At 47.7% G+C, this 26,522-nt stretch overlaps 1 protein-coding gene across 1 annotated transcript; it reads right to left on the bottom strand.

Moving 5' to 3' along the window:
- Positions 1–8,110: 8,110 nt before the first annotated feature.
- CTSE (cathepsin E) lies at positions 8,111–25,541 on the bottom strand. The gene is made up of 9 exons (XM_053667906.1): positions 25,359–25,541; positions 24,586–24,742; positions 24,021–24,138; positions 22,839–22,951; positions 15,201–15,439; positions 12,155–12,277; positions 10,874–11,015; positions 10,678–10,776; positions 8,111–8,823 (listed from the first exon to the last, which is right to left on the bottom strand). Exons 1-9 carry the CDS (start codon positions 25,424–25,426, stop codon positions 8,659–8,661), a joined length of 1,224 nt encoding a protein of 407 aa, XP_053523881.1. The 5' UTR covers positions 25,427–25,541; the 3' UTR covers positions 8,111–8,658.
- Positions 25,542–26,522: the final 981 nt, after the last annotated feature.

Here is a 26,522-nt window from a genome sequence, read left to right as displayed (position 1 = left end):
AGGCTAGGCTTCCGAGCCAGCTAGCTTTGGGGTGCTGCGAGGACTCCGTTTGTAGGGACTCTGGCTCTGGGAGTGGGGGGAGGGAGTGAGGAATGGGATGCCCGAGGGCGAATGCTTGTGGGCGTGAGGACCCGGAAGGTGACATGCCTTTGTGGGCACCATGAAAAGCCTATGGCTGGTTTTAGGGACTTCTGCTTCTGCTATTGGAAGTCACCCAGCAAAGCGGCCATGCTATCTGTTGAAGTATTAGGCTCACATGTGTTGTGGTCCCACCAGCAGCCTGTTCGGGAGAGGTTCTGGTCCTGATGCTTTGCCCTGCGCACACACCACTGCATGTCACATCACCGCACACACACCAGACTTATGGGTGGCAAGTTCTGACATCTTTCTGGGTCTCTCGGATGAGATGTGTGACCCAACCTGAGGTAACAGCAATCTAAAATGCTGTGAGTGTGGGGAGCCTATCTATCTCTTTGAGCTGCCTGAAGCCATGCTTTGGGTAACTATGGCTGACAGACACGTTGAACAAACTCAGAAAGAGTCTGGAAGCTTTGGGTAGAGCTAAGTGAGGAAGATTTACTCAGTGGTCTTAGGGTATGCAAACTGGAGACACAACTAGGCAATACCCAGAGTGTCCCAAAGAAGAAAGGGAAGCAGGTCATACAGTGGAAAGCGCGTCCTTGGGAAGAATCAGTCCTGCATTCTTAGCCTTCGAATTGGTCTGAGACCATCGTCTTCTAGATGACCACCTAGACAGTGGTCTGGATAATGGAGGTCAGGTGGTCTGGATACTGAACATTCTTTCCTTAGTTCTCCAGGGAGTAATCAGAAGGTTATCGGAAGGTTTGATGTATGTCCAGGCATTGATGAAAGACTAGAAAGTTTAAGTTCCCAGCTTGTTAAACAAGAGTAGAATGGCTGCCTCTTTGCCTCAGCCTGCTCAATTTTAGTTACTGAGCAGCTTGACTAGAGTGACCCTGTCCAGAGAGATACGGACAGTGAGAGCCTCTGGGGGTGCAGAGACACGTGCGAGCCTATTTCTGGGGACACACCGTAGTTGCCACGGGAGCCTGCTGCTGCGGGTACTTCAGAAAGGGGAAGTGAGCTGTGTTCAGCTAGTCCGTACAGCCTCTGAACGTGGGACTGAAACCTACACCTTTAGGGGACGTTTGCAGAAGTACCCGCAACACCTTTGGCAGCCAAGTCACCCACCATCCTCAGATGCTGGTCCTCACTTCCTCTGTCCATGTGGATCAAAAGTCAGCAACTTCCCTTTTCTTTCTCTGACATGTGCTCCAGTGGAGAATGATGACCAGCCTCTCCCTGTGGGGGAGGCCCTGACGCCGCGTTCATTGCATGCCCCACCCTTCCCTCCCTCCTGAATGCAGCTTTCGACAACCCGAGTCTGTCAGACTGTTGGGGAACACAAAACGGACTCTTGCATTTTATCAGTGGAGGTAGGACATGGTGCAGGTAATGGCATCAGGAATGCAGCTAAAGGGCGGTGGGGATTTAGTAGGTCTCTAGAGGAGGGAAAGGCTCTATGGAAAGCAGGGATTTGAACCAGAACTTGCAGGGTGCAGGGGTCTGACCAGTGCAGTGCTTGCTGAGTGTGGGAGACGGTGCACGAGGCAGGCTGCGTGTCAGGGCCGAGTGCCTCCCAGCCCGTGTCCTGTGGGCCCGAGGCTGCGCCCTGTTCTTTCTCAACACGGTGTCCAACTCCTTTGCACTACGCCCTCAGTGGTCACCGAGAAGGGGTCCCTGGGGGAGCGTGCTCCTCTGGACAACAGGGTGGAAGGAATCCTGGGAGCGAAAGTGCGGGTGAGAAAGTGGGGACGGTTCCGCTGGGCCCTCAGTGGAAGAGATGTGAGTGACGGACAGGAGGTCATACTGAGGCAAGGCCCTGGACAGCCCCCAAAGTCACGTCAGCTTGGATTTCACTGGGTGCCCAGTGGGGAACCCTTGGAAGTTTGGAGCAGGAAGGACTGATTGGAGTGAGGTTTCAGGAATGAGTCTGGAGGGAGAGACCAGAATCAGAGCACCAAGACATTCTCGGAATGCTCGTTGGTGAAAGGTGACGACTAGCAGCACAGGGACAAGAGGACACGTCACTGAAGCGAGTCTGTGACAGGGTCAGCAGGGCTGTTGTGACGATCAGATCCAGACTCGTTCGGTCGTTCAGCAGGCACTGCGGAGGTCCTGCGCCGGGGCTGTGCTCTCTGCAGGGAGCAAGGCCTCCCGCACGCTCCCACCTCTGGCACTTAGAGGGCTCCCAGCAAATGGTAACAGTCTGAGATGTGCTGGCAGAGCGGAAGGACTGTGAGGCAGGTGGAGGGATGGACCTGTGTGACCGAGGGACGGTGAACTCACTACCTGAGATGGGAAAAACGGGGAGATCAGAAGGGGATTACAGGCTCCTCTTGTCTAAAGGAGGCTCATGCACTAGCAGGACATTTCCATAACACCAGTTAAGATCACTGGCAAGGAAACTGTTTTATTCATGGTTCTGTCCCCAGACCACTGCTCAGTGTTGTGGCCCCGACGCCTGCCACCCCGCCCAGCTCAGCCCCTGTCTTGCTTCCCGCCAGTTCTGGTGCCTTTCCCTGGTCAAGGGAAACCTGCAGAGAGAAGTTCAGACTCGCCCGCACCCCCCGCTCCCCTGCCATCGGACCCTCCCCGGCTGCGCACAGCCACGCGGCCTTGCTGGAGGTGTCCTGCGGCCTGAGCACGCGCTGCGTTTGCAGCCACTCGGCAGTCGGCTTGGAAACTCATCTCCTTGGACTAACTCCCCTGCTCTCTCTTTCTCGCTTCTCCTTTTCCCTCTTTTGCTTTCTTTGAACTTCCCAATAAAATGTTAAATATATGTTTCTGACTCAGGCATTTAAAAATTTTCCCCTTAAAGAACTGGAACCCAGAGAAAGCTACAACAATACGTGCCAGCTAAATAAATGAGTGACAGGACTCAGTTTAGATAGCACAGGACAAGAAACCAAGATACAGGAGTTGTTCTGAGGAAGTCATCGCTTTGCAATGACCTTCTAGAAATGTGAACATGAGAATCGTCCCCGCAGAATGCAGAGGCATCTCGTCTCCTAGGTGTGACGGGGCAGGAGAGACAGAGAGCAGAGAGGTGAGGCAGAATCTGAGACACACTCACAGCTAAGAAGCAGGAGAAAGAAGCGGATCCCGGTGGAGGTCTGTGAGGCAGAGGACCACGGCTAGATGGCCCTTCCAGCCCCTGTAGACCAGTGTGGCCCTGGACCACATTTCAGTGATGGACAGGGTGGTGAACAAGACAGAGCTCCTGCCCTCACGGAGCTTAGGTCAAAAAGAATCAGGGTAGGGGTGTGAAACCCATTTTCACCGGGGGCCACACCAGCCTCTTTCTTGCCTTCAAAGGGCCGAAATAATTTTAGGACTGTATAAATGTAAGTACTTCTTAACCGTTAGTGAGCTGAAATTACATTCGGCCCTTTGAAGGCAACCTCGAGGCTGATGAGGCCCCCGGTGAAAATGAGTTTGACACCCCTGGTGAAGGGAAACTGTCCTGCCGGTACCCTAGCTTCTTTCAGGCCTGGCGTGGGAAAACCTCTTGCAGGATCTCTCTCCACAGGACGGAAGGGCCCGGGGCTTTGAGTCTGTGACTCTCCGGCTGCACTCTTTGGGAGTGAGAAACAAACTTTCCTGGTTTAAACCACTTCAATCTGAGGGTTTATCTGTTACGGAAGTTAGTGTCACGTCACCACCTGGAAGTGTTGAGAAGGCAAGAGGCAGACGTCGGAGCCGAGGAGCAGGAGCTCGCTGGGACCCGGGGGACCAGACTTGGAGTTCCAAGCCCCGGCGCCGTTTGCACAGCAGGGGTCGGCGGGGAGTTCAGTGTGTTCTCTTCTCTTCTCTACCCTCACCACCCTTCTAAACACAAGTTCTTTTGTGAGCTCCCCAGCCATGGTCACTGAGCCATGGTCACCAACTTTACTTAGAGAAGGGACCAGAGTTCACAGTGACCTACCCAGTCTCCCTCGTGCAGGAGGAGGCTTGTGCCAGAGTCCTTCTGTTGGAGCAGGAGCAGTAGGAAGAGATGAGCCACAGGCCCAGGCAGGACCTTGGCGGGATAGCCCTGGCGGTCTTGGCAAGGGGGACTTGGACGCTGTCTCTCTGTGTGCCTGCTACACGGGACTCGGCTTCGAGCCCCCTGTGGGGTCCCACCCAACCTTCAATTGCCAGGAAAGAGAATCTGGCTGGTGTAATGTTGGCAGTGACAGGACGGTTAGACTCAGGCTCATACAGAACAGGGGAGGGACAACTCCTCAAAGGCAGTGAAGCCCCACACAATAGCAGGCTCCCAGGAATCTGTTAGTATTTCCAGACGGCAGCAGACCGGAGGAAGCTGTTTGGATCCTCTTGGGATCAGCAACCATTGACCTTTCAGCAGCAGCTGAAATTTTATTTTACAAGGTAAGTGTTACTGGGGGCACTGACTAGAATCTACCTGCCATCCCTGCATTAGAGATCTCCCGAGCCAAATACCTGGGCTCGAGGGGAGAGTGTAAACTAGAAGCTGTGGACCTGGAGTCCGGAGACATGGACTCCATGGTCACTTCTGCTTCCAACAAACTGTCCCATTGCTTTACACTCCAACTTCCCCATTTAGAAAACTGGGTAATGAGACCTATTCTGCCTAATTCACAGATTTGTTGGGGGGGGGCAGGGGAAAAAGAAAGGCAAAATACCAAAAGCTTCTGGAAAGACTTGAAGAAGCCAAAAGTCAAATATAAGAGCAGTTAGTTGGCAAAGCATCTGCTGTGAGCTGGCTTGCGTCCCCCTGAGAAGATGTGCTGAAGTCCTGACCCCCATTCCTCAGAGTGGCCTTATTGAAAACAGGGTCAGGGCAAATGCAGGTCATTGACAGGAGGTCGCACTGGAATAGGGCAGGCCTCACCCCAATGTACCTGGCGTCCCTATAAAAGGGGAGCAAAGACACAGAGATGGAGACACGAGGGAGTGACACCATGTGACCGTGGAAGCACGGAGCGAAGGGTTGCCACTCTGAGACAAAGGCCACCACCAAAGCTAGAAAGGGGCAAGGAGGATTTCTCTCTCCTTTCGGTTTCAGAGCCAGAACGGGCCTGTGGACACCTTGATCTTGGACTTGTAGCCTCCAGAGCTGTGAGACAATACATTTCTGCTGTTTTAAGCTACCTCGTTTGTGGTACCTGCTTACGGCATCCCTAGGAAACAAATATAACATCTTTGGACGATTTCCATGGCAGAGTGAAGCTTGGGCAAAGCCCTCGGCGCATCCCTGAGAGGTGTGTGACCGGGATCAGTCATTAGTCGTGGGACAAGGACCTGGATTTCAGGGCTAACACCGCTGACGTGAAGGTCACAACGAGCAAAGGTCAGTTTTGGAAACCCCAAAGCAGCTAAAAGGGCTAAGTAGGTTTACACAGCCGGGGGCAGTGAAGTTCCAGCTGACTGCAGGGTCATGTCTGCCTGGAGGGACCAGGGCGCTCAGGGTGGAGCTGGTTAGGGCAGCCTGGGGACGGAGTGTGCTTTCGCTTCTTGCCCGGGGGGGGGGGGGGGTCAGTGTCACTTTCATACTCCAGACTGCCACCATTCAACACACCAGGGAGGCCACTGGCCAGCAACACAAATCACCCCAGGGAGAGAGCTGGCCTGCAGAGATGATCTAAGGACTGGCTCCTACTCTCCTGTTTGTTTTAGAGGGGAAGTTGTTAAGCCTTTTTGCTCTATGCAAAAGCCTTTTATGTGGTCTGCCTATGGTGAGTGTAGGTCAGCAGGGCAAATTGGGGGAGCAGAGCACATAATCTACTTAAATGTTTACACACACACATTGTGTTATTGAGTTCTCCTGATTACCCCTGAGGTGGTTATTGTTACCACGTCCATTCCACAGAACCTGAGGCACACAGGCGCCCCCTGGTGTCAGGAGCCTGTCCGACTCCAGCGCCTGTGCTGTTAACCCCTCTGTTAACAACTACTTTGAGAGCTTATTTGGACCAGGCTGTTCCTAATTAAATCTGAAAGCAATAGTTCAGTGAAAAATATAAATGAAAACAAAACACTAGGTGTATGTATGTGTGTGGCCCTGATCTGCTTTGACCATGACACTGAAAGGGGAAGGGACGCTAGCAGGAGCCGAGTGCTCCCACCAGGTTCAGCTCCTTGATGCTTTCCTGGCAGCCTGTGAGGTGGAGCTCACAGACCTGAGCTAAGCAGCCAACGCCACCAGTGTGGAGAGAGGCGGGGCACACGTGTGAATCCAGGTCATCTGTGAGCCTGGTGTGTTTTCCGTGACCCCTATTGCCCAAAGTGGCAGCTAGGGCTTAGAGAGACTTGCTTAGTGCCAGGCATAAAATAAATGTTTATTGGATTGGGTTGAATTAAACTCCAAATTAATGTAACATTTATTAAGAGAGGATTTGACCAATAAGTGGACACCATACAGATGTGAGAAGGACCGAGCTGTCTGTGCGGACGCAGAATCTGCTGCTAGGTGAAAAGAACATTTAGAGACAAGTATGTGGCCTATGATTCCCTTTTTTTTTTTTTAAGAAAGAACAGGATTTTCTTCCCAATACCCACCTCGTTCTGATTATATATGCAGAGAGGAGGGCAGCATCAAACAACTTCAAATGATAATAATGCTTGTCTCTGAGGGGGAGGATCATGAAGGACTTTCACATATTTGATAAAAAGCAAAAACGTGAAGATACTTTCACTTTAAAAGGAGCAAAAATGAAAGAAAGGAAAAGGAGGACGAGTTTTTTCTTGGTGGCCACATGCCCCACTGGAACAGGGATGCGCCTCAGACACGGATTCTCCATGTCGGCTTCCTCAACGCACCCTGGGCTCCGCAGGCGGGAGCAGCTCCTCAGAGCCTCTCCGTCTCTGTGACCTGTCATCTATGTGACCTGTCATCTCTCTCTGTATACCGTCATCTCTCTCACTACAATCCCCCCTTGTCCTGTGAAATATTTCCATTTACAACAAACATATGAACACGTTACAGGAAACCAGAGCTCCTTGGAAAAAGGGCCTGGGACAACTCTTTGTATTGTGTGAATTCAAAAGTTCACGGAAACGAACTTGAAGGGGAGCCCGCTGGCTGAGTAAAGGGGGGCGATCTGAGCATTAAAGACCGCAGTAAGTTGGAACTCTCATTATTCTGAAACTGGTAAATAAAGGGGGAAAAGACAAGTAATTTGCCTTCCCCGTATGAGCTATACTGCATGGTGAGCAAAGAGTTGATAAGAGTTATTTTTTGCCCTATGTTATTTTATTATTATTTTTAAATTTCATTTTCAGTTATAATTTACATTCAGTGTTATTTTGTACTAGTTTGAGGTGTACAGCATAGTGGTGAGACAATCACGTACTTTACAAATTGGCCCCCTGATATGTCCAGTGCCCACCGGGCAACACACACAGTTACCGCAACACTACCGGTTACATTTCCTAAGCCGTACTTACACCCCTCTGACGGTTTTGTAACTAGCAGTTTGCACGTCTCAGTCCCATCACCTTTTCTCCCAGCCCCCAACCCCCTTTCCTCTGGCAATGATCTGTCTGTTCTCTGTGTCTATGAGTAAAGAGTTATTTTTTAAGTAGAAGATTCCAGATGATAAATACAGAAAGACAGAATCAGAGGGAGTTCTGTCCTGCATCCCCAGTGACAGTGTGGATGCCAGCATTGATCGTCGGTGGCTGCTGACCCCTGAGGTAAAACACAAAGGGAAACTCGCCATACATGGATGGCTGAGGCCGGAAACCCTGGGACCTGCGCACCAGCCCTGCCACTCACTCCCAATCAGTCATTACCGATCTCTTGACGGGACACAGTGCGGTGTGCCCAGCACCAGCTGTGAAGGGTTCTTGCCACAAAACCAGGCCTCTAAATCTAACTACCATTTTACAGGAAAGATGGGCTCAAAGAGCCATGTTACATGGCACTTGGCACTTCTGGGTTTCAACCAGCAAAGTTCAGAATGTGGTCAACTACAGATGAAAAGAGATAAGAGACGTTTCAAATACCTGTGATGTGTGTGTGGACTTGTAAATCCTGAAACCAGCAAGGCGATTGATTGCAAACATGACCAAACATGTACGAGACAACAGGGAACATTTGAACACTAACTGCACGTTTAAAAAGTTAAAGAAGTGTTTTTTCACAGTCCTTCTTATGAACTTTACTCATAAACGATGTGATAGTAAGAATTAGCGTGAAAATCATGCGGGTCTGTGGGGCTGGAGAGAGGGCTGGGTGGCGGTGCAGCTGGAAGGGCCCTGGCCACGCGCAGGCTCGTTGTGCCCAGGGGTTTACTGGTCCTGTCAGCTCTGCTTCTATACATGCCTGGAGATTTCCATAACAAAATGTCAGCAAAGAGCAATCGAAATATGGACAGTCCACTTAATTCTTCTATCATGATGGTGGTGGAAGCGGTGGGCGTGTGTAAATGTGTGTGTGTGTGCAACGTGTGGTCTCACGCTCTGTTTGGTCCTAATTCAACTTGCGGCTTTGGAACAAAAACATTCTTTTAAAAATGACTTTGTGACAGGTGTGAGGAATGCCCCGACCTAACAGGCCCAGCTGGATTTCCACGGGGCGTTAGGCAGGCACAGACCCAAGGCCCCTCTTTAGGGAACGGCTCGGGCCAGCCCCACCCGGTTGTTCCCACGGTCAAAGACAGAGTAAAACTGTCTAATGAAGACGTCACCCAGGATCCAGAGGGGCCCGGATGGAGGCTGCATGTCGAGACCTTGAAAGCCACTGAGGCAGAGCTGCATTCCGTCTACGAAGTCCTGGAGGTGGGAAGAAGAAAGTGAGTGACGGACAGGGAAGAAGGAAGGAGCGCTGTCTAGAGCTGTCCGAGTGGCGGCGGTGGCCACCCCGCTGGCCTCCGATGGCCTCTTCACAATTTTGGTTGGTTGGTTCTTCCTCTTGCTTCATACGTGCTTGCCTGTGTACTCAACCAGTGTTTGAACAGCCCCCTAGACGTGGGCCCGGACCTTCTACGTTCTACGGTTTTGAGAGCTGTTCATCTAATCTATTCTACACCCCCCAAGGTTTCAATTTTCACAGTTGGGACATTGAAACCCTCAGTTCAGGCATGGCTGGAGGAGCAAAAGGTTTGGCATTAGAAAATCTCGACTTAAAGTCTGGTTTCTTTAGTTTCTAGTCAGATTCAACTTAATTTTTTTAAGGGAGAGAAATTGCTCTATAAATGGCTAGCCACTGCTATTTTGTTACTGGTGTTCTGGGCAGAATCATGTGAGTGGATCCTTTCAGGTGAAAGGCAATCAGGCACCCCTTGTTCCCGAGAAGAGTGGAACCCCACAACCTTACATTTTTTACTTTGGCAAAGAGTTGGGATCTAACAGAAAGGTGTGGTCTTTCTAACAAACACTTGAAGTTTGAGGTTGATGATGGAGTAGGAAAATTTGCAGAGGGCTACAGAAACTTCTTGAGAGGAAGGGGGTAAAAATGCAAAGGTATTACAGCATCTGTGATGGACTGAGGTGGCTCTGATTGAAATCGGCTGGTAGAGAAGGATGACGTCACCACATTGGGTACAGGGAAGGGTGCGGGGTTGAACAGGGACTCATACGGAGAGTAGGGGGTGCCGGAGTGGTGAAGGGCTTTTGGATGGATGGATTTGGCAGCTGAAATGTGTGGCTTGTCCTCTCTATGGTGTTCATGGTGGCAGCTTCAGACTCTTCTGTTGGAGGAATTTAGGGGACTTGACCTGAAGCTGTGTTTTAAAATGAAACATTTGTTTTCACTTCTACTGTAAGTTTGTATCTGGTGGCTTTGGGAAGGGGTCAGTGGAGACCAAGGTGTGGGGTGGGGTGGTAGGTAAATCCCTAAGCCCTCAGTCTACACCTTAGCACCTCAACTCTGGTGCAGTCACCCTGATACTGTGGGTGCCTTTGGGCAATGTCAGTGTGTGAAAGTGTGTCACCAAAGACCTCTGATACTGAAACTGCAGCCCACCTGTAATGCGAAGTGGTCATGGGTTTCTCAAACACCTGGGGGTTCCCTTTGGACCTCATCTTTTATATCTGTGCATCTACTGCAACAAGGCATTTTCTTAATTGAATATATACTATAAGAGATATAACCTCATTCTGTAACTCCCACCCCCAAGTAGCTCATATCTAGAAACATGAACTGTCTGAGTCTCAATATCCTGGTCTATAAAATGGGAAAACAATACCCTAGTCTGACTTCGCGGACTTGGGTGGTTGAATGGCTTGTCCCAGGTTTCCTGCTGCTTCGTGGCAGAACAGAAAATAAAAGACCCAGCCCGGGGTTCCTCCCACCGCACACAGGCAGCTGCGTCTCTCCTAGAGGAAATGCCACGTCAGCGTGGGATAAGCTGGGGTAAACGCAGTTGCCTTTTCCGAAGGAGGAAGTGGCAGGTGTATGGGGAAGACCCTGAGACTTGCAGAATGAGGAAAGTTCTTTTTTTTCCTTTTGTTTTCTGCTGTATTGTGCGTGTGTGTGTGTTGTGTGTGCTCTTTTTTAAAAAAATTGAATTTATTGGAGTGATATTGTTTAATAAAATTACATAGATTTCAGGTGTATAATTCTATAACACATCATCTGTGTATTGTATTGTGTGTTTACCACCCAAGTGAGGAGACTGTTCTTACCACCAGGGTGTAGGCAGTTGGTTGAAGGATGTAGGGGACTCCATTGATGGTGAAGATGACATCCGGCATGACATTGAGATTGTCACACTCCACAGCATACTAAAAGACAGCAGAGTATCAATTTAGAAATCTCCCACCTCCCAAGGGAGGCCCAGGCCCCTGCTCCCACCCCTCCCCACACCAGGCAGGTGCTCACTTCTCCATCCACGGGCTTGGCCCCAATGGCCTTCTGCAGCTGCCTGATGTCACCTGAGGGGCCTGTGAGGAGGGAGGTTCCTGTGTCCACAATGGCCTGGCAGCCTTCTGAGCAGAACATCGTGGTGCTCCCCACCTGGATTCTGAGGGCAAAGGAAGCATCGTCAGCCCCCCACCCCTCCTCCGCTTGCCCCCGTCCCCAGCCCCCAGGCTGCCCCTGGCTCCCCGGCAGCTCGTGCCCTGCTGGGTTCTCTGACACACAAAGCACACCAGCGGTTTCCAGGTTGGTCTCTTCACATGCATGTTTCTCAAAATTGTTTGGCTGAGATTCATAGCGGGAAATACCTACACACATGCAATAAACATTTCATGAAACAGTGCTTGACCTTAATATGTGAAGTGAAAACACTCTGCTGTTTTCTATTTTACTCCATTTTATTAAAAATTACAAGTCATGATCCCGTAAAATGATGTTATAACCCATAACTAGGTAAAGCTCTATGGTTTGAAAAACCCTACTAGACAGTGAACATTGGGGCTTTTTGCTTTTGTATCCCTAATGTCTAGCACTTCACCTGGCACCTCGTAGGAACTTATTCCCGGCTGAATCGACACTTGAATTACATTTCTTTGAATTCCTGCATTGTCTCATGCAGTGCCAGGAATATGTCAGGCATCTAGCCCCACTTCCTCAATTGCTCTGTGCACAGATGCGCATGCGTGCGTGTGTGTGTGTGTGTGTATGTGAGTGTATGAAGGCTCAGTCAGCGCTGCCACCTTCATGAAACCCCTGAGTATTTCTTCAGAGAGAAGCTGTCTTGCCCTGTCTGCTGGGACACTTTGGTGGCACATCTCATGGAGCTCTGACCACCTTCCTCTTTATATGTGCTGGTTTGTATGGATGTCTCATCCTCCGTACATCCTTTGTGAAGGCAAAAACTGGACTCTTTCACTTTTGCACCCCCATTTCACTCAGCCCTTGTCTGTGTGTGAATTAATGTTGAGTGAACAAGGAGCAGCTGGTTGAGTGTTTGTATTTACTATCGGTTGAGTTGAAGGTGCAATGAATGTACAAGGAGGAAGGCCGGACCTCAGCACTGAGCGCCTGTCACCCCGACTACTGATACCCCTGCCCGTGCCTCTGCTCAGCACCCTTGCGCCTCACCCTGCACACCTTCTCCCAGTGACCGGCACTTTTATTCGGATCAATTCAGTAAATCTAGTTTGAGTTGTGTCTGTTTCGAGTCCTTCCCTCAATATTGTACTTGTGGACGATACTCACGTGTCCAGTGTGATCTGCCAGTAGCCTTGCTTGGTGACTGGGACCCAGTTCAGACTCCCTGAGAAATGGGAGTGGTCATAGCCTCCAAAAATCAGCTCGCCCCCTGCTCCACCTTCTGGGTCACTGCAGAGAGAGAAAGGCAGACTGCCAGGGAAGGGCCACCAGAAAACCGCAGGAGGGAGTTTCTGTCTCTTGGTCTGGTCACTCCCACCAAGTACCTAGAGAGGCAGAAATATAAGCCCAGGCCTTGAGACCAGGGCTTCCAACTACTGTGAGTTGATTTGTCTGGACCTTTTGGGCAAAAGAATAGAGACAGCTCTGCCCCGTGTTTTATGAATGTCCTCCTGCTTCTTGCATAAACAGGGTACTGAGGTGAGAGGTGGACACAATTGGTCTTGCCGTGCAGAACTCAGGCAGAGCCAAGGCCAGGACCCACCTGAGTGTGCACACCTTGTGCGACTGGAGGCACCTGCAAAAGACACCTTTTTCCCAAGTCGCTTCTCCACGGTTGTGGTGGTGCGTGGAGTTTGTCTCCACATTATTCACTCTCTTGTGTTAAGGCAAAGACACTAATGTGAACCCATGATTTTTTTAGAGCTTGAATAGTTATTCATTTTTATTGGTGACTTCTCAGATTATATTATGACACCTACAGGACTGTGGGGCAATAGGACATAAAACTAATTCATTTTCAGGAGGAAAAGAATCAGAAAAACAAAACTTGGGGCACTGCAAGGCAGGGTGGTGAAGGAGAAGAGAACCGGGTGTCTGTGGGAATCTTAAGAAAGCGATTTTAGAGAGGCAAAGGGAGAAAGAACTAATGTTTGTTGATGGCCTTTATGCACAGAAGGTGCTGTGCTAAGGAATTTTACCTGCCTAATCTTATTCCTTTTTCACACCAGGACAACCTGGTGTCCATTGAGGACACAGAGTTTCAGGGAGATGAAGTAATGTCAGTGGTGGGTTTTAAATCCAGGTCAGTGTGACTGCAAAGCCTCTGCTGTTTCCCTTCAGAGCGCATGTCCTCCCAGGCTGGAAGGGAGCCAGAGGCTCTGACAGGGGAAGCGGGGTAGTCTAGACAACCTGCTCTTACTCACAGTTCTGCCCGGGCCTGTCTCAGCTGCAGCCATGCTGAAGAGGAAGAATTTGGGAGAGGGAATTTAAGGCTGTCCATGTGGGAAAGAAAAACAAAGGACGTGGGCTTCTGTTAAGATGGGAAGCTCAGGCCAGGACTCACTGGGAATGAGTCAGAAAGGTAAGAAATCTCCTTCCCTACACAGATGAGACAAACCATGCCCCCACCCTCAGGACCCCAGGTAAAAGTGCCCAGAAGCAGGTGAGTCTCATGACCTTAACCAAAATTACAGCATGCAATTTAAAATACACATAACATAACATTTACCATCTTAATCATTTTAAGTGTACAGCTTAGTAGTGTTAAGCATATTTTGGGGAGTGCAGGACCGATCAAGATAGCATAAAGTAAATAAAACAAAGTGGAGTCATTTATATCAACTAAAATGGCTCTCAGTCAGGCATGACACTTTGGTTTAAGAGGAAAACTACCTAAGTCAGAGCATACACGTCTGGCATGGAGACAGAGCTGCCCACGTGGTCAGAGTAGCCATGTCTGCAGAGCAGGACCCCCACATAGATAGGCTCCTGGGAAATTCCACACGGTCAGCAGGAGTGCCAAGCAGAACAGCCATGAACCGCCCATAGGTCCCTGAACAAATTCTCCACTTGGCATCAGGGGTGCCAAGACAAGACCCAGAAGGGCAGAGTCCACCACTCTCAAGGTATAACTGAGAGTTATACCTTGGCTCCAGACCACTGCTGAGATGGCTGAGCTCCACACACCAGAGTGTTGTTCCACGCCACGTTGATCTCCCTTGGCACTGGCCATCAGAGCCTCTGCCCTGCTGTCCACCTGGCTCTGGAGATCCTTCCTTGCAAGATGCTGACAACTCCTTTGCCCAACTGTGCTGTCTCCTGGACCTGCAGACTGAGACTTGGACTCAGGTTTGCTATTCCCCATTGATTGCTGTGTGTGTGTGTGTGTGTGTGTGTGTTTCTTTTAGATTGTTGTAGTGTGAGTGGAATATTAATGTATGGTGATGTTCTCCTTTGAGTGACCCCGCATTCAATAAAAGCTGAGAAAATAGCATAGTTACTGTGTGCGACTCTTGTCTATTCCTTGGTGCCGGGCTGCTGGGCAGGCAGCTAGCGGAGCAGCTGACTGGTCGACTTACAGGAAAGACTATATATCACGAACACATGCTCGTGACACGTTCACACTGTCGTGCGGCCAGTCTCTAGAACCTTTTCATGCTGTAAAACCAAAACTCTATAACCATTCAGTAACTTCCCATTTCCCCCTCCCCCCACCCCTGGCAACCACCGTTCTACTTTCTATTTCTCTGAATTTGACCACTCTCGGTACTTCATATAAGTGAAATCATACAAGTGGTCCTTTTGTGATGAGCTTGGTTCACATAGCATGAAGTCCTCAAGATTCATCCATGTTGTAGCATGTGTCTGAATTTCTTTTTAAGTCTCAGTATATTCTATTGTTCGCATATACCATGTTTTGTTTATCCATCCATTAACTTGCAATAGTTTTATTGTCCACTTACTTTACATTTTCCTGCCTCTCCCCACTGGAATTAAGCTTCTTGAGGACAGAGATTGTCCTATCCCCTTCTTGCTTCATTGTTTTCCTGGCACCTAAATTATGCTCAGCATATAACAGGGGCTTGAGAAATATTTATTCACCACATACATAAATATCCAACTCCAGAGATTCCTTAAATCAGTCCGGTGTGCTACAGTTTACAAAGTGCTTTTCACAAGGACTGTTTGAGGCAATCCCATTTCCTCAATAGTCAGAGAGGTTAAGCGTTTTGCCCCAAATCACACAGCTGGCCAAATAAGACAGCTAACCCAGATAAGGTGACTGCTACATCTCGTGCTCTTTCAACTGCACCAAGTTGTCTCCCTGGAGAGATAATTCACCTTAGCCGGACTAAGTCTTAATGGGACTTACCTACTCATGTAGACAGAAAACATGGGTACATCCACCAGGTTCTGGGTCATCATGTTGTCGAACACTGGCGTAACCCCTCCAACAGCCAAGGAGGGGTATCCCAGGCCCAGAATTCCATCAAATTCTGCTTTCACGAAGGTCTGGCCAGGCTCTGTGACACTCTCCCCAAACTGCTGGCCGACCACAGTCAGTCCTTCTACCTGATAGGAGAAAACCCAAAGGAAATGTGCATAGGAGATCTTTGCAAAAGGGTCTCAGGTTCCTGGATTCTCTCTCTGTCCTAAAGCTAATTATTCTCCAACTCAAGGTTTCTTGATTAAAGGGATACAATGATTTTTGCCATAGTCAAATTCAATTTTTTAGGTTTTTAAAAAATATTTTATTTATTTATCTTTAGAGGGGAAGGGAAGGAGAGAGGGAGAGAAATATCAATGTTTGGTTGCTTCTCATGGGTCCCCTGCTAAGAACTGGCCTGCAACCCAGGCATGTGCCCTGACTGGGATTTGAACCACAGTTGTTTGGTTTGCAGGCCAAGTATAGACAGAAATCATAAGTGTGCAAGTTAATGAGTTCTCATAAACTGTACTCATCCATGTGAGCAAGCTCCCAAACTGAGAAACAAAATGTCACCGCCTCCAGGAAGCTCCTTCCTGTACCTGCTTTATCATTGCACCGTTCCTCAGGACTGACTAACCTCCTGGTTTCTAACAGCCTGTGTTGGCTTCGCCTATTTTTGAACTTTATATAAATGGAATCATACAGTATGAATTCTTTGGCGTCTGGCTCTGTCACTCAACATTATGCTTGTTGCAGCTGTCCTAATTCATTTATTGTCATCTTATTCCACACTGTGAATATGCTGTCACTATGGTATGCATTCTTTCTGATGGATGTTTGGGTTATTTCCTGTACTTGACTATTGCTAATAACGCAGTTTGTAAATGTCTTTGGGTGAACACGTGTACATATTTCTGTTGCATATATGTCTAGGAGTAAAATTGTTAGACCATAGGGTATGCATACATGCTGACAGAATTGAGTAAATACTGACAGAATTTCCCAAAATGGTTTGTACCAACTGATGTTTTCAATACCAGTATTTTAAGAGTTCTAGTTGCCAGCCGCTCCCTATCTTCTCCAGCACCAGATGTTGTCTTCCATTTCAGTCTTCTAGTGGATATGCAGTGGGAACATTCAGTTTTCATTTCACTTCTGATTACTAGTGAAATTGGACATTGGGTGTCTTCTCTGGTGAGGTAGGTTGTCTGCATTTCTCTTACTGATTGGTAGGAGTTCTTTATCTGTTCTGGTATCGAGTCCTTAGTTGGATATGTGTATTATGAACACCTCTGGGCTGTGACTGGTGTTTTTTGCTGAACAGAAGATAAGAATTTCAATATAGCCAAATTTATCAATCATATGCCCTTTTTAATTTGTGGTTTTAGTAACTCGTTTCAGAAATTTTTGTCTATCTTTTTTTCCTATGCCTTGTTTTCAAAGGTTTTACTTTTTACATTTATGTCTATAGTCTATGAGCAGCTCTACAGTGTGTGAGTGAGGTAGGAGGCAAGATTCATTTCATTTTTTACTATATGGATACCCAGATGGCTCAGTGCCATTTAATAAACATACCATCATTGTCCCCACTGTAGCATCGTGTTCAGTGCCAGGTGACTGTGTGAGTAGTCTCCGAATTTTCTCCTCTGGTCCATTTGTCTGTTTGCTTATCCTGTGCCAGTGCCACACTATCTAAACTAGTATATCTTTACAGTAAGTCTCAATAGTTGGCAGTGTTTTTCTTCACCTAGATTGTTTTGATTACATATTCATATACATTTTAGAATTAGCTTGTCAGTTTTTTGTTTTTAAATATATTTTATTGATTATGCTATTACAGTTGTCCCATTTTTTCTCCCCATTATTCCCCTTCACCCTTTACCCCTCCACCCATCAGCATTTCCACTCCCCCCAGCCCCAGTTCAGGTCCATGGGTCATGCATATAAGTTCTTTGGCCTCTCCATTTCCTATACTAGTCTCAACCTCTTTCTGTCTATTTTGTATCTACCATTTATGCTTCCTACTCCCTGTACCTTTTCCCTTTTCTCCCCTCTCCCCCTCCCTGCTGATAACCCTCCATGTGATCTCCAGTTCTGTGATTCTGTTCCTCTTCTAGTTGTTTGTTAGTTTGTTTTTGGTTTTGGTTTATTTTTTAGGTTCAGTTGTTGATAGTTTTGAGTTTGTTGTCATTTTACTGTTCATAGTTTTGATCTTCTTTTTCTTAGATAAGTCCCTTTAACATTTCATATAATAAAACTTGGTGGTGATGAACTCCTTTAACTTGGCGTTATCTGGGAAGCCTTTTATCTGCCCTTCCATTCTAAATAATAGCTTTGTTGGATAGAGTAATTTTGGTTGTAGATCCTTGCCTTTCCTGACTTGTAATACTTCTTTCCAGCCCCTTCTTGCCTGCAAAATTTCTTTTGAGAAATCAGCTGATAGTCTTATGGGAACTCCTTTGTAGGTTACTGTCTCCTTTTCTCTTGCTGCTTTTAAGATTCTCTCCTTTTCTTTAATCTTGGGTAATGTAACTATGATGTGCGTTAGTGCATGCTTCCTTGGGCCCAACTTCTCTGGGACTCTCTGAGCTGTCTGTTCATCACTTAGTACTATTTTTGGAGCTTTGATCTGTTCTTTTATTCGGCCCATATTTGTTTGTCTCAGTGCACCTGTCATATTGTAAAGGGTGGAGCCTTAGGTTTCCCCAGGGTGGGGCAACTGGAGTTGCTGCGTTCTGGCTCTGTATGTGGTGGGTTCCAAGAGGGAACAATGGCACTTGCTTGGCTCTCCACAGGCTTTCAGTCACTTCCCCCACTACCCACAAGCAAATTGGGCCCTTCTGGCACTGATTCCCTGGTGGGTGCATTTGTGTGCATTCCAGGACCCTGCAGGTCTCTCCAGTGAACTTTCCTGTGAAGCTGGGAGTTTCTCCCACCACTGCAACCTCTGCAGATTTTTACAGCCAGAGGTTTTGAGGCTTTAGTTTCCTGCACTGGAACCCTGGGTTGTGCAGTCTAGCTCATTCCCCAGTTGAAAAAATTGACTTATTTATAATACTGAGTCATAAGCTTGGTTTACCTTTTGATTTATGTAGATTTTTCTTAATTTTACTTAATAATGTTTTGCAGTTTTTAGAGTAGAGGTCTCATATTATTTTATTACATTTATTTCTAGGTATTCTATGTTTTTGATATTATAATTTCATTAAAAATCTATTTTCACTTGTTTTTCCTAATATATAGAAATTTGAATGATTTTGTATGTTGATCTAGTATCCAGCAACTTTGTTAAATTAACTTATTAATCCCAATAGTCAGTTTTTCCCATACAATTGGTTCTCTTTTCATTTTAATGCTGTTTTCTTTAGCCATGCAGAAGCTTTTTATTTTGATGAGATCCCATTTGTTTATTCTTTCCTTTATGTTCCTTGCTCTAGGGGACATATCAGTGAAAATATTGTTGCATGGCATGTCTGAGATTTTCCTGGAGTGATGGTGGTGGGAATGCAGACAGCTGTACTTGAACAACAACAACAAAAAGTCCCAATAGTTAGTAGATATTTTGGGATTTTTACATATAGATTCATGTCATGATTGAATAACGACAGTGTTATTTCTTGCTTTACAATTCTAATGCCTTTAATTTCATTCTTTATGGGCCCATTGCATTGAGAGTTAACATCCTTGGCTCATTCTTGATGTCAGGGAAAAGGCTCTCAATAATTTGTGATTAAGTATGAAGTTTTCTGTGGGCTTCCTTGTAAATATTCTTTATCAGATTGAGAAGTTATTTTATATTTCTAGTTTTTTAAGAAAATTTTTAAAAGTCATGCAAAGATGTTAAACTTTATTAATTCAGAAGATTATATGATTTTTTCCCTTTATTGTCTAAGATGATAAATTTGTGGGGAAGAGTGACTCTTGGTTGGATGTCTTATTCTTTTATATATCACAGGTTTATTTGGTAACATTTTGCTAACAACTTTTGTATCTACATTCATGAGAAAGTGATTGATGTGCAATTTTCATTTCTTATAATGATCTTCTCAAATTTGTTGTCAAATTTATGTTGGCATCACACAATGAGTTATGAAGTGTTCTTTCTTTATCAATTATCTGAGAGAATTTACATAAGGTTGGTGCTATTTCTTCCTTAAATGTTTGGAAAAATTTACCAGTGAGTCTACCTGGGCCCGGAGTTTTCTTTGTGGAAAGGTTTTTAATAACAGTCAATATTTAAATAGACATTGGAATATTCATATTTTTATTTATTTCTCATGTTAGTTTTGGCATGCTGTATTTCTTAAGCCATTTGTCAATTTTTTTAAAAAATGTTGTTTATTAATATAAAATTATTCTTGATATCCTCTCATCATTTTAATGTCTGCAGGGTCTTCATTAATACATTATTTTTTTAAAGACTTTATTTATTTCTATAGAGGGGGAAGGAAAGGAGAAAGAGGGAGAGAAACATCAATGTGAGCCTCTTCCACACCCTCAACTGCGTACCTGGCCTGCAACCCAGGCCTGTGCCCTGACCAGGAGTTGAACTGGTAACCTGTTGGGTCACAGGCTGGCACTCAATCCACTGAGCCACACCAGCCAGGGCTGAATGGTTGTTTTGTATGATTTCCATGTCCTTTATTATGCTGTTGAAGTTCTCAACTTCATTGAGCATTCATATAACCAGTGTTTTGTACTCTGCATCTAGTAGATTTCTTCTCTCCATTTTCTTTCAGTTCTTTTTCTGGAGTTTTGTTCTGTTCTTTCATTTGCGACATGTTTCTTTGTCTCCTCATTTTTTTTACAGATTTTATTTATTTACTTTTAGAGAGAGGGGAAGGTGGGGAGAAAGAGAGGGAGAGAAACATTGATGTGCCAGAGAAACAATTGGCTGCTTCTCACACACTCCCACCTGGGTACCTGGCTCACAACCCAGAAATGTGCCCTGACTGGGAATTGAACCGGTGATGTTTCGGATCACAGACTGGCACACAGCCCACTGAGCCGCACCAGCCAGGGCTATCTTCTCATTTTGGCAACCTCTCTGTGCTATTTCTGTGTATTAGGTAGAGCTGCTATGTCTCCCAGGCTTTGTAGAGTGACCTAATATAGTAGGCATTCTGCAGGGTCCAGTGTCACAGCCTCCCCGATCACACAAGCTGGGCACTCAAAGTGCACACCTCATGTGCAATACGTTATTCTTCATTTCTAATATTGTTAAGTTGCATTTTCTTTTTTCCTGATTAATTCTGCTAGAGGTTTATGGCTTTCATTAATCTGTGTAAAGAGTTAATCCTTGGCTTTTTTGATTTTCTCTATTGTATGACTTTCTATTTTATTGACATCCCATTCTTCTATTTATTATTTCCTTCCTTCTTCCTTTTTTTAGCCTGATTTGCTGTTTTTTTTTGTGGGCTGCTTGCTTTTTTTCTTGTTTATTGCTTAAAATAGATGCTTTAGATCATCGATTTTCAGCTCTTCTGGTACATGCATTTTAGGCTACAATTGTCTCATTGAGGATTGCATTAGCTGCACCCACAATTTTTGGCAGGTCCTGTCTTCATCATCAGTGTTAGTCAGGGTTGAGAAGAGAAGCAGCACCACTAGGAGCTGTATATAAAAAAGGTGGTTTTCTAGATAGTGGCCTGTATGCCAATGCAGGTGCTGGTTGGAGTGTCCATTAGGAATTTGCTTTTGTCCTGGCGCTGCAACCTGAAGTCTAGTTTGACAGTCAGTGAGGAAAGACAGATGCCAGGTGGGAGAAGGGTGGACTGGAAACCACAGTGTCGTCTTGCTGCTTCTAAGCCTCAATGGTGGGTGTGTCCTGCAGCTTGAGCTGACCCTCTCTGTTACAGAGTAAACATGCAGCTGTCCCAGGAGCCAGGAAACGTGAAGGAGGAACCTTCGGAAGCAGGAGTTTCTGTGGGCTTGGCTGTTGCCCTACACGAGCCAGCAGATAAGCAGCAAGCGAAAGGCTAAAATTCCCCTTCACGTGCCATTTCCGTCCCTCCTCTGCTTCCCAGAGGCAATTATTATGATCAGTTTGGAATGTGATATAGCCTTCTAAACAGTTATTTGTACTTTTACATATGTTCTAATAGAAAATACAGTGTATCACTTTATCTGTGTGATAATGTTTACATAAATGGTGTGTTTTTTGCTCCTGGCACTTTTTTTTTCCGCTCCATATGTCCTGTTCCCTCTCACTTTAAAGGGATGTTGATGCCCTGGCTGGTGTGTCTCAGTGGAGTGAGTGCTGGCCTACAAACTGAAAGGTCTCTGGTTCGATTCCCAGTCAGGGTACGTGGCCAGGTTGCTGGCCAGAATCTTTTTTTTTAAAGGGATGTTGATGAAGCCCGGGCCTGGCTGCACCCATGCTCATCAGAGTGGGTCTGCCTCTATTTCCTCAAAGGCCTGGGTGTATACAGTCATCCCATTTCAAGACCCCCCAGTGGATACCTGAAACTGAGGATAATACCGAACCCTATTCTATACTGTTTTTTCTATACATATCTATGATAATGTTTAATTTATAAATTAGGCACGGTAGGAAATTAACAATAACTAATGATAAAATAGAACAAAACAATATACTAAAATAGAAGTTACTTAGTTGTGGTCTCTCTTTCTTTGATAGCTGATCTGATCATTGAGTTTGCAACTAAGTGACTAAGTGTCTAGTGGGCAGTGAGTGGGTACATTGTGTACATACTGGACAAAGGAAAAACTCACGTCCTGGATGGGCCTGAAGATTTCATTGTGCTACTCAGATTGCCATGCAGTTTAGAACTTACAAATGGGTGGGTGAGCTGGGATGGGAGTAAAAGACAGGAAAAAAACCCAAAACTTACAAATGGTTTTTATCTGGAGTTTTTCATTCAGTATTTTCAGAGCGTGGTTGGCTGAGAATAACTACAACCACAGGAAGCGAAACCATGGGTCAGGGAGACCACTGCACTGTGTCTGTAAACTGGGTAGGGCAGGGCCAGGGCTCCCCTGGTTCTCTGTCCCCACATTGGTCAGCCCCCCGAAGTCTGAGACTCCTAAGACCTTTGGTCACAGGGAGTTTAAGGAGCAGTTCATGAGCTCAGCTTCAAGTTCAGCACTAACCTTAGACCTTTGTTTTGACCACTAGTATTCTGGCTTGTTTCCATTACGAGACTCCCACCTCCTACCTTGTTGCCCTATTTCAGTAACTGAGGTTCCCACCTTGAGCCCTGGCTTGGACTTCTTTGTTTTTCGAAATAGAGGCCTCGTGTTGTCTCCTTGGTGCCCCTGGGGCCAGAAGTCCAGCTGTGAACATGGCCATTGGGCTCTCAGAGCTGTACACTGTCCCTGCAGGAATCGCCCTGGCCACCTCTCCAGGACCCAGCGCACTGAGCAGACCAACCCACTGCCGCCACCGCGGGCAGGGAGCACTACCTGCCGTTGGCCAGGCCTCCCCTTCCCTGGAAGACAGCCCCTTGTTTCCACCTCTGCTCGGGCAGATCTGAGGCTGTCCCCTAAGATCTCTGAACAATGTCTGCCCCCAGTTTCTGACCAAGAAAGGAAACATGAAGGGATCACACTCACAGAGACGTGGTCGGCTCCGATGACCCCAGACAAGCTGCCAGTCCCATACTGAATGAAGAAATGTCTCCCCGTCGCACTGTACGTGTTGGACCAGGAAGGGTGGAACCTGGCGTGTGTCTCTGGAAAGCAAGAGCACCGCTGTTGCCTAGGCCATCAGCTCCCAGCCCTCATCCTGGCCCTGACACCACCACCTTCCCGCTGTTGGCCCAACCTGCCTCGCTTTTCCTGCCACCGGTCCTTTCCTCTGTCCACAGGGCAGTAGGCACCAAACCTCCCTGATGCAGACCTGCCCGTGCCAGTCTGAGGACACAGTGACGATCAGGGACCTCTGGAAAGGTTGGCCATGCCCCCCCAGTGAGCTACTACCTTCCCCTCTATGTATGTGGTGGGCTAATAGGGGGCCACGTAGTTGTCCCCGGGCAAACATAACTGCCTGCGACCTCACGCGGCACACCAAAGTAAACACCAGGTATCAGGCACTAGCAGCAGCCTGTGCAAACCATGGTGGGGCAGAGCCTGGCATTCAAAGGAAACTCAGGAATAAACAATTGCCACTCCAGGAAATCACTCCCAACCCCTTGACCAACCCATGGATACCTAGTCTTGGCGTTTATTCTGTCAGAATAAACCTGAGATATTCTGTCTCTAAAACTTGTCCTGCACAGACTGAGACACTTTCCCTTAGTTCTTTCTTTTCCAGCCTTCACAAAGACCTCCGAGTCACCTTTGCCAAGTGGACCTACCACACACCGTGTCCCACCAGCCCACCTCTGGTGTACTGGGAGGTAGCTCACCAGGTCTCTCCCTGAAGCAGGTGAACAGTCTGCACTGGAATTTGACCCACCTACCTGCCTGGAAATAGCCACTGGCATGGAACTGTCTCCCACATTCTTTAGGGTGCTCTAAAGGGAGAGAGTCGCCATGCACTCAAAAATTTGTATTTTCGGTGGTGGAGTTTCCCTCTACCGATTCTGATCCGTGTGAAAGTTGCTAGCTTGGATAACAGTCAAATTGTTACCTTTCTTCCTGACCCGGCCCTGTTTCTGCTGAAGGCAGCCCCAGGAAGACGCAGAGATAGAGAGGAGGGTTGGCCCATTACTGGAACCCAACCCCTTCCCCGAGAGCACCAGGCTCAGGGTCCCAGGACTGGCCTCAGCAGTTCCCTGTGGGGGGTCCTGGCACACTTACTACAGGCTGGGCTGGTGCAGTACACAGAGGGGACCCAGAGGTTGGAGGAGCCGGTGTCAAAGATGACGGTGAAGTTCTGTGGTGGGGAGCCAATGGAGATGGTGCCAAAGTATTCCATCTATAGGCAGGAGAGGGAAAGGAGCTGAGTGTTGGTGCTGGGGAGGAGTGAGGTTCCCAGGGAGAGCTCCGCGGGGCCGTCCTTGGCTAGCACAGATGGACTCATAGACCCTGGGAAGGGACAATCAGAGGTAAAAGGAACAGGGGAAGGATTGAGAGGGAAAAAATAAAATCTCTATCCCGCTTCTCATTATAATGAGAATCATTGTGAAAGACACAGAGGAGCCTTGCCCTGCTCATCTCTCCTCCCATGGGGAGAGGTCCACACAACTTAGATGCATTGGGGCTTATTCAGCCAAATCCACAGGAACCCAGAGGGTCAGTCCATATGCGTCCTTCTAAAGGAGAAATCCGCACTAGTGCTCAGTGCTGCTGCCCACTAGCCAGGACCCAGGCTGAGCCCTCTTGCCCTCTGCCTGCTCCCAGGCTCTGCCCCAGGATGCCTCACATCCAGGTAATTGATGAGGGGCTCGTTGACACTCTGATCCATCGTGCAGGACTCAGTGAACTGGATCATGTCCAAACTCTGGGATTTCCAGAACTCAGAGAGCTGGCCCCGCGCTCGCAGCTTCTTTCGGAGGGACTGATGCTTCCAGAGGGGCACCCTGAGGACAAAGCCATAAATGAGGAAGAGATGCATTTCTGCCTCTCTCCGCCCCTCTCCGCCCCAACCCCATTTTCCCAGAGGTTAACTGGGAGATTTCGCAGGAGGGGATCCACAAAATAGCATGCCAGGATTTGGCCAGAATCAGTGCCCGCTCTGCCCATAGCCTGCCCAGTCTCGTGTCTGCTCCTGTAGGCTCTGAGACTCTTAGACTTGAAACGGCCCTCTATCTGGGAGATGGGCTCTAAAAAAATGGGAGGTGTGGAATGGTCTGCAGTTTTATATGAACTTCATGAAGGGCTTATTTAAAGGCACAGAAAAACTCTGGAGGGTAGTGGTCAGTCCCTGGGGAAGTACTCAGCTCCTTTGGATTGCAGTTCACACTGCAGGTTCCTGATGTTTCCAACCTGAGAAAGTCCCTGGGGCTCAGACAGGCAGCTCCGTCAGAGATGGAGGCCAAGGGCTGGCTTGTCACGGGCTGGACACTAGGTGGCCACTTGGTAAACGTTTCTGAGCCCTCCCTCAGTTTCTTCTCCTCTTTGTTTCCCCATCAGCTTTCCTCTCCCGAGTCAGTCCTGGGGCCCCAGCTGGGCACAGTGCTCAGGACATGGTCTTACCTGTGCATGTCCCCTTGGGCCTGCCCCAGGTCCAGGAGCACCAGCAGCAAAAGAACAAGTGTTTTCATTGTACACCCAGCAGCTCCTTTCTCGATCTGCCACGGCCCGCCTTCTGCCTCTCCTCTCCTCTGTCCCACAGGGCAGTGGGACCAAGTCTCCTTAATGCAGACCTGCCCAGCTCAGTCTGAGGGCACAGTGATAAGGCCTCTGGAATCAATAGCCAGGCCCAGAGCAAACAGTGTGACGGGGCGTTCCCCCTCCACCCCTCGGTGCCTTTCACTCCAGCAGGGGTGGGGATGGGTGGATCTGGGGTGGGACTTGGAGATCTGTGCTAAGAGTAAGAAGGTTGTCTAAGGTTCAGTGTCTCCCAGAGTCTTTGGCATCCGCCCTGACCCCAAGAAGCTCTGTATTAGTTGTGGGAAATCCTTGCCCCGACACTGGCTGTTACTTTGAGTCTGTTTGAAGACCCTTGAGGGGTGGAAGCTCAATTGTCAACCTATGGGGAAGGTCTAACTCAAAACATTAATCAGTTTGTTTTGTCTATGTTTCCTGTTCTCTCCCCACTCCCTCCGGGGCCCAAGGGCAGTTCACTTCCCCTAGCCAACTTCAAAACAGAAACTAGCACTCCCTAAAGCCCCCCAAAGTAGGAAAATTTGGCTGTGGATGGTGGAGCCAGTTTTTCTGATCCTAAGGACTTGATGACTCTGGGGCCAAGGGTGGGGGAGGATCAGAGGGGAAACCAGAGGCAGCCCTTGAGGGCCAGGGGGGTGCCGGGTAGGGGGCAATGTGGAGCAGGTGCCTGTATGAGTTAACTCAACTGCCACACAAAGTACCATACTCTGGGTGGCTTAAACAATAGACACTAATTTTCTCATGATTCTGGAAGCTAGAAGTCCAAGATCAAGGTGCCAGCAGGGTTGGTTTCTACCAAGGCTCCTGTCCTTGGCTTGTGGATGGCCACCTTCTCCTCCATGTGTCCTCATATGGTCTTGCCTCTGCGTGTGTCTGTGTCCAAATGTCCTCTTCTTATTCCGACAGGCACCAATTATATTGGGTTAGGATCTACACGTAGGACGTCATTTAACCTTAATTACCTCTTTAAAGGTCCCGTCACCAAATATAGTCACATTCTGAAGTACTGGGGTTAGGACTTCAACATACACA

This window comes from Artibeus jamaicensis, unplaced genomic scaffold, assembly GCF_021234435.1.
Source record: "Artibeus jamaicensis isolate MK-2021 breed Jamaican fruit bat unplaced genomic scaffold, CSHL_Jam_final contig_475, whole genome shotgun sequence".
Classification (NCBI taxonomy): Eukaryota; Metazoa; Chordata; class Mammalia; order Chiroptera; family Phyllostomidae; genus Artibeus; species Artibeus jamaicensis.
Note: the sequence above shows the minus strand (reverse complement) of the source record. Positions and strands in the feature narration are given on the sequence as shown.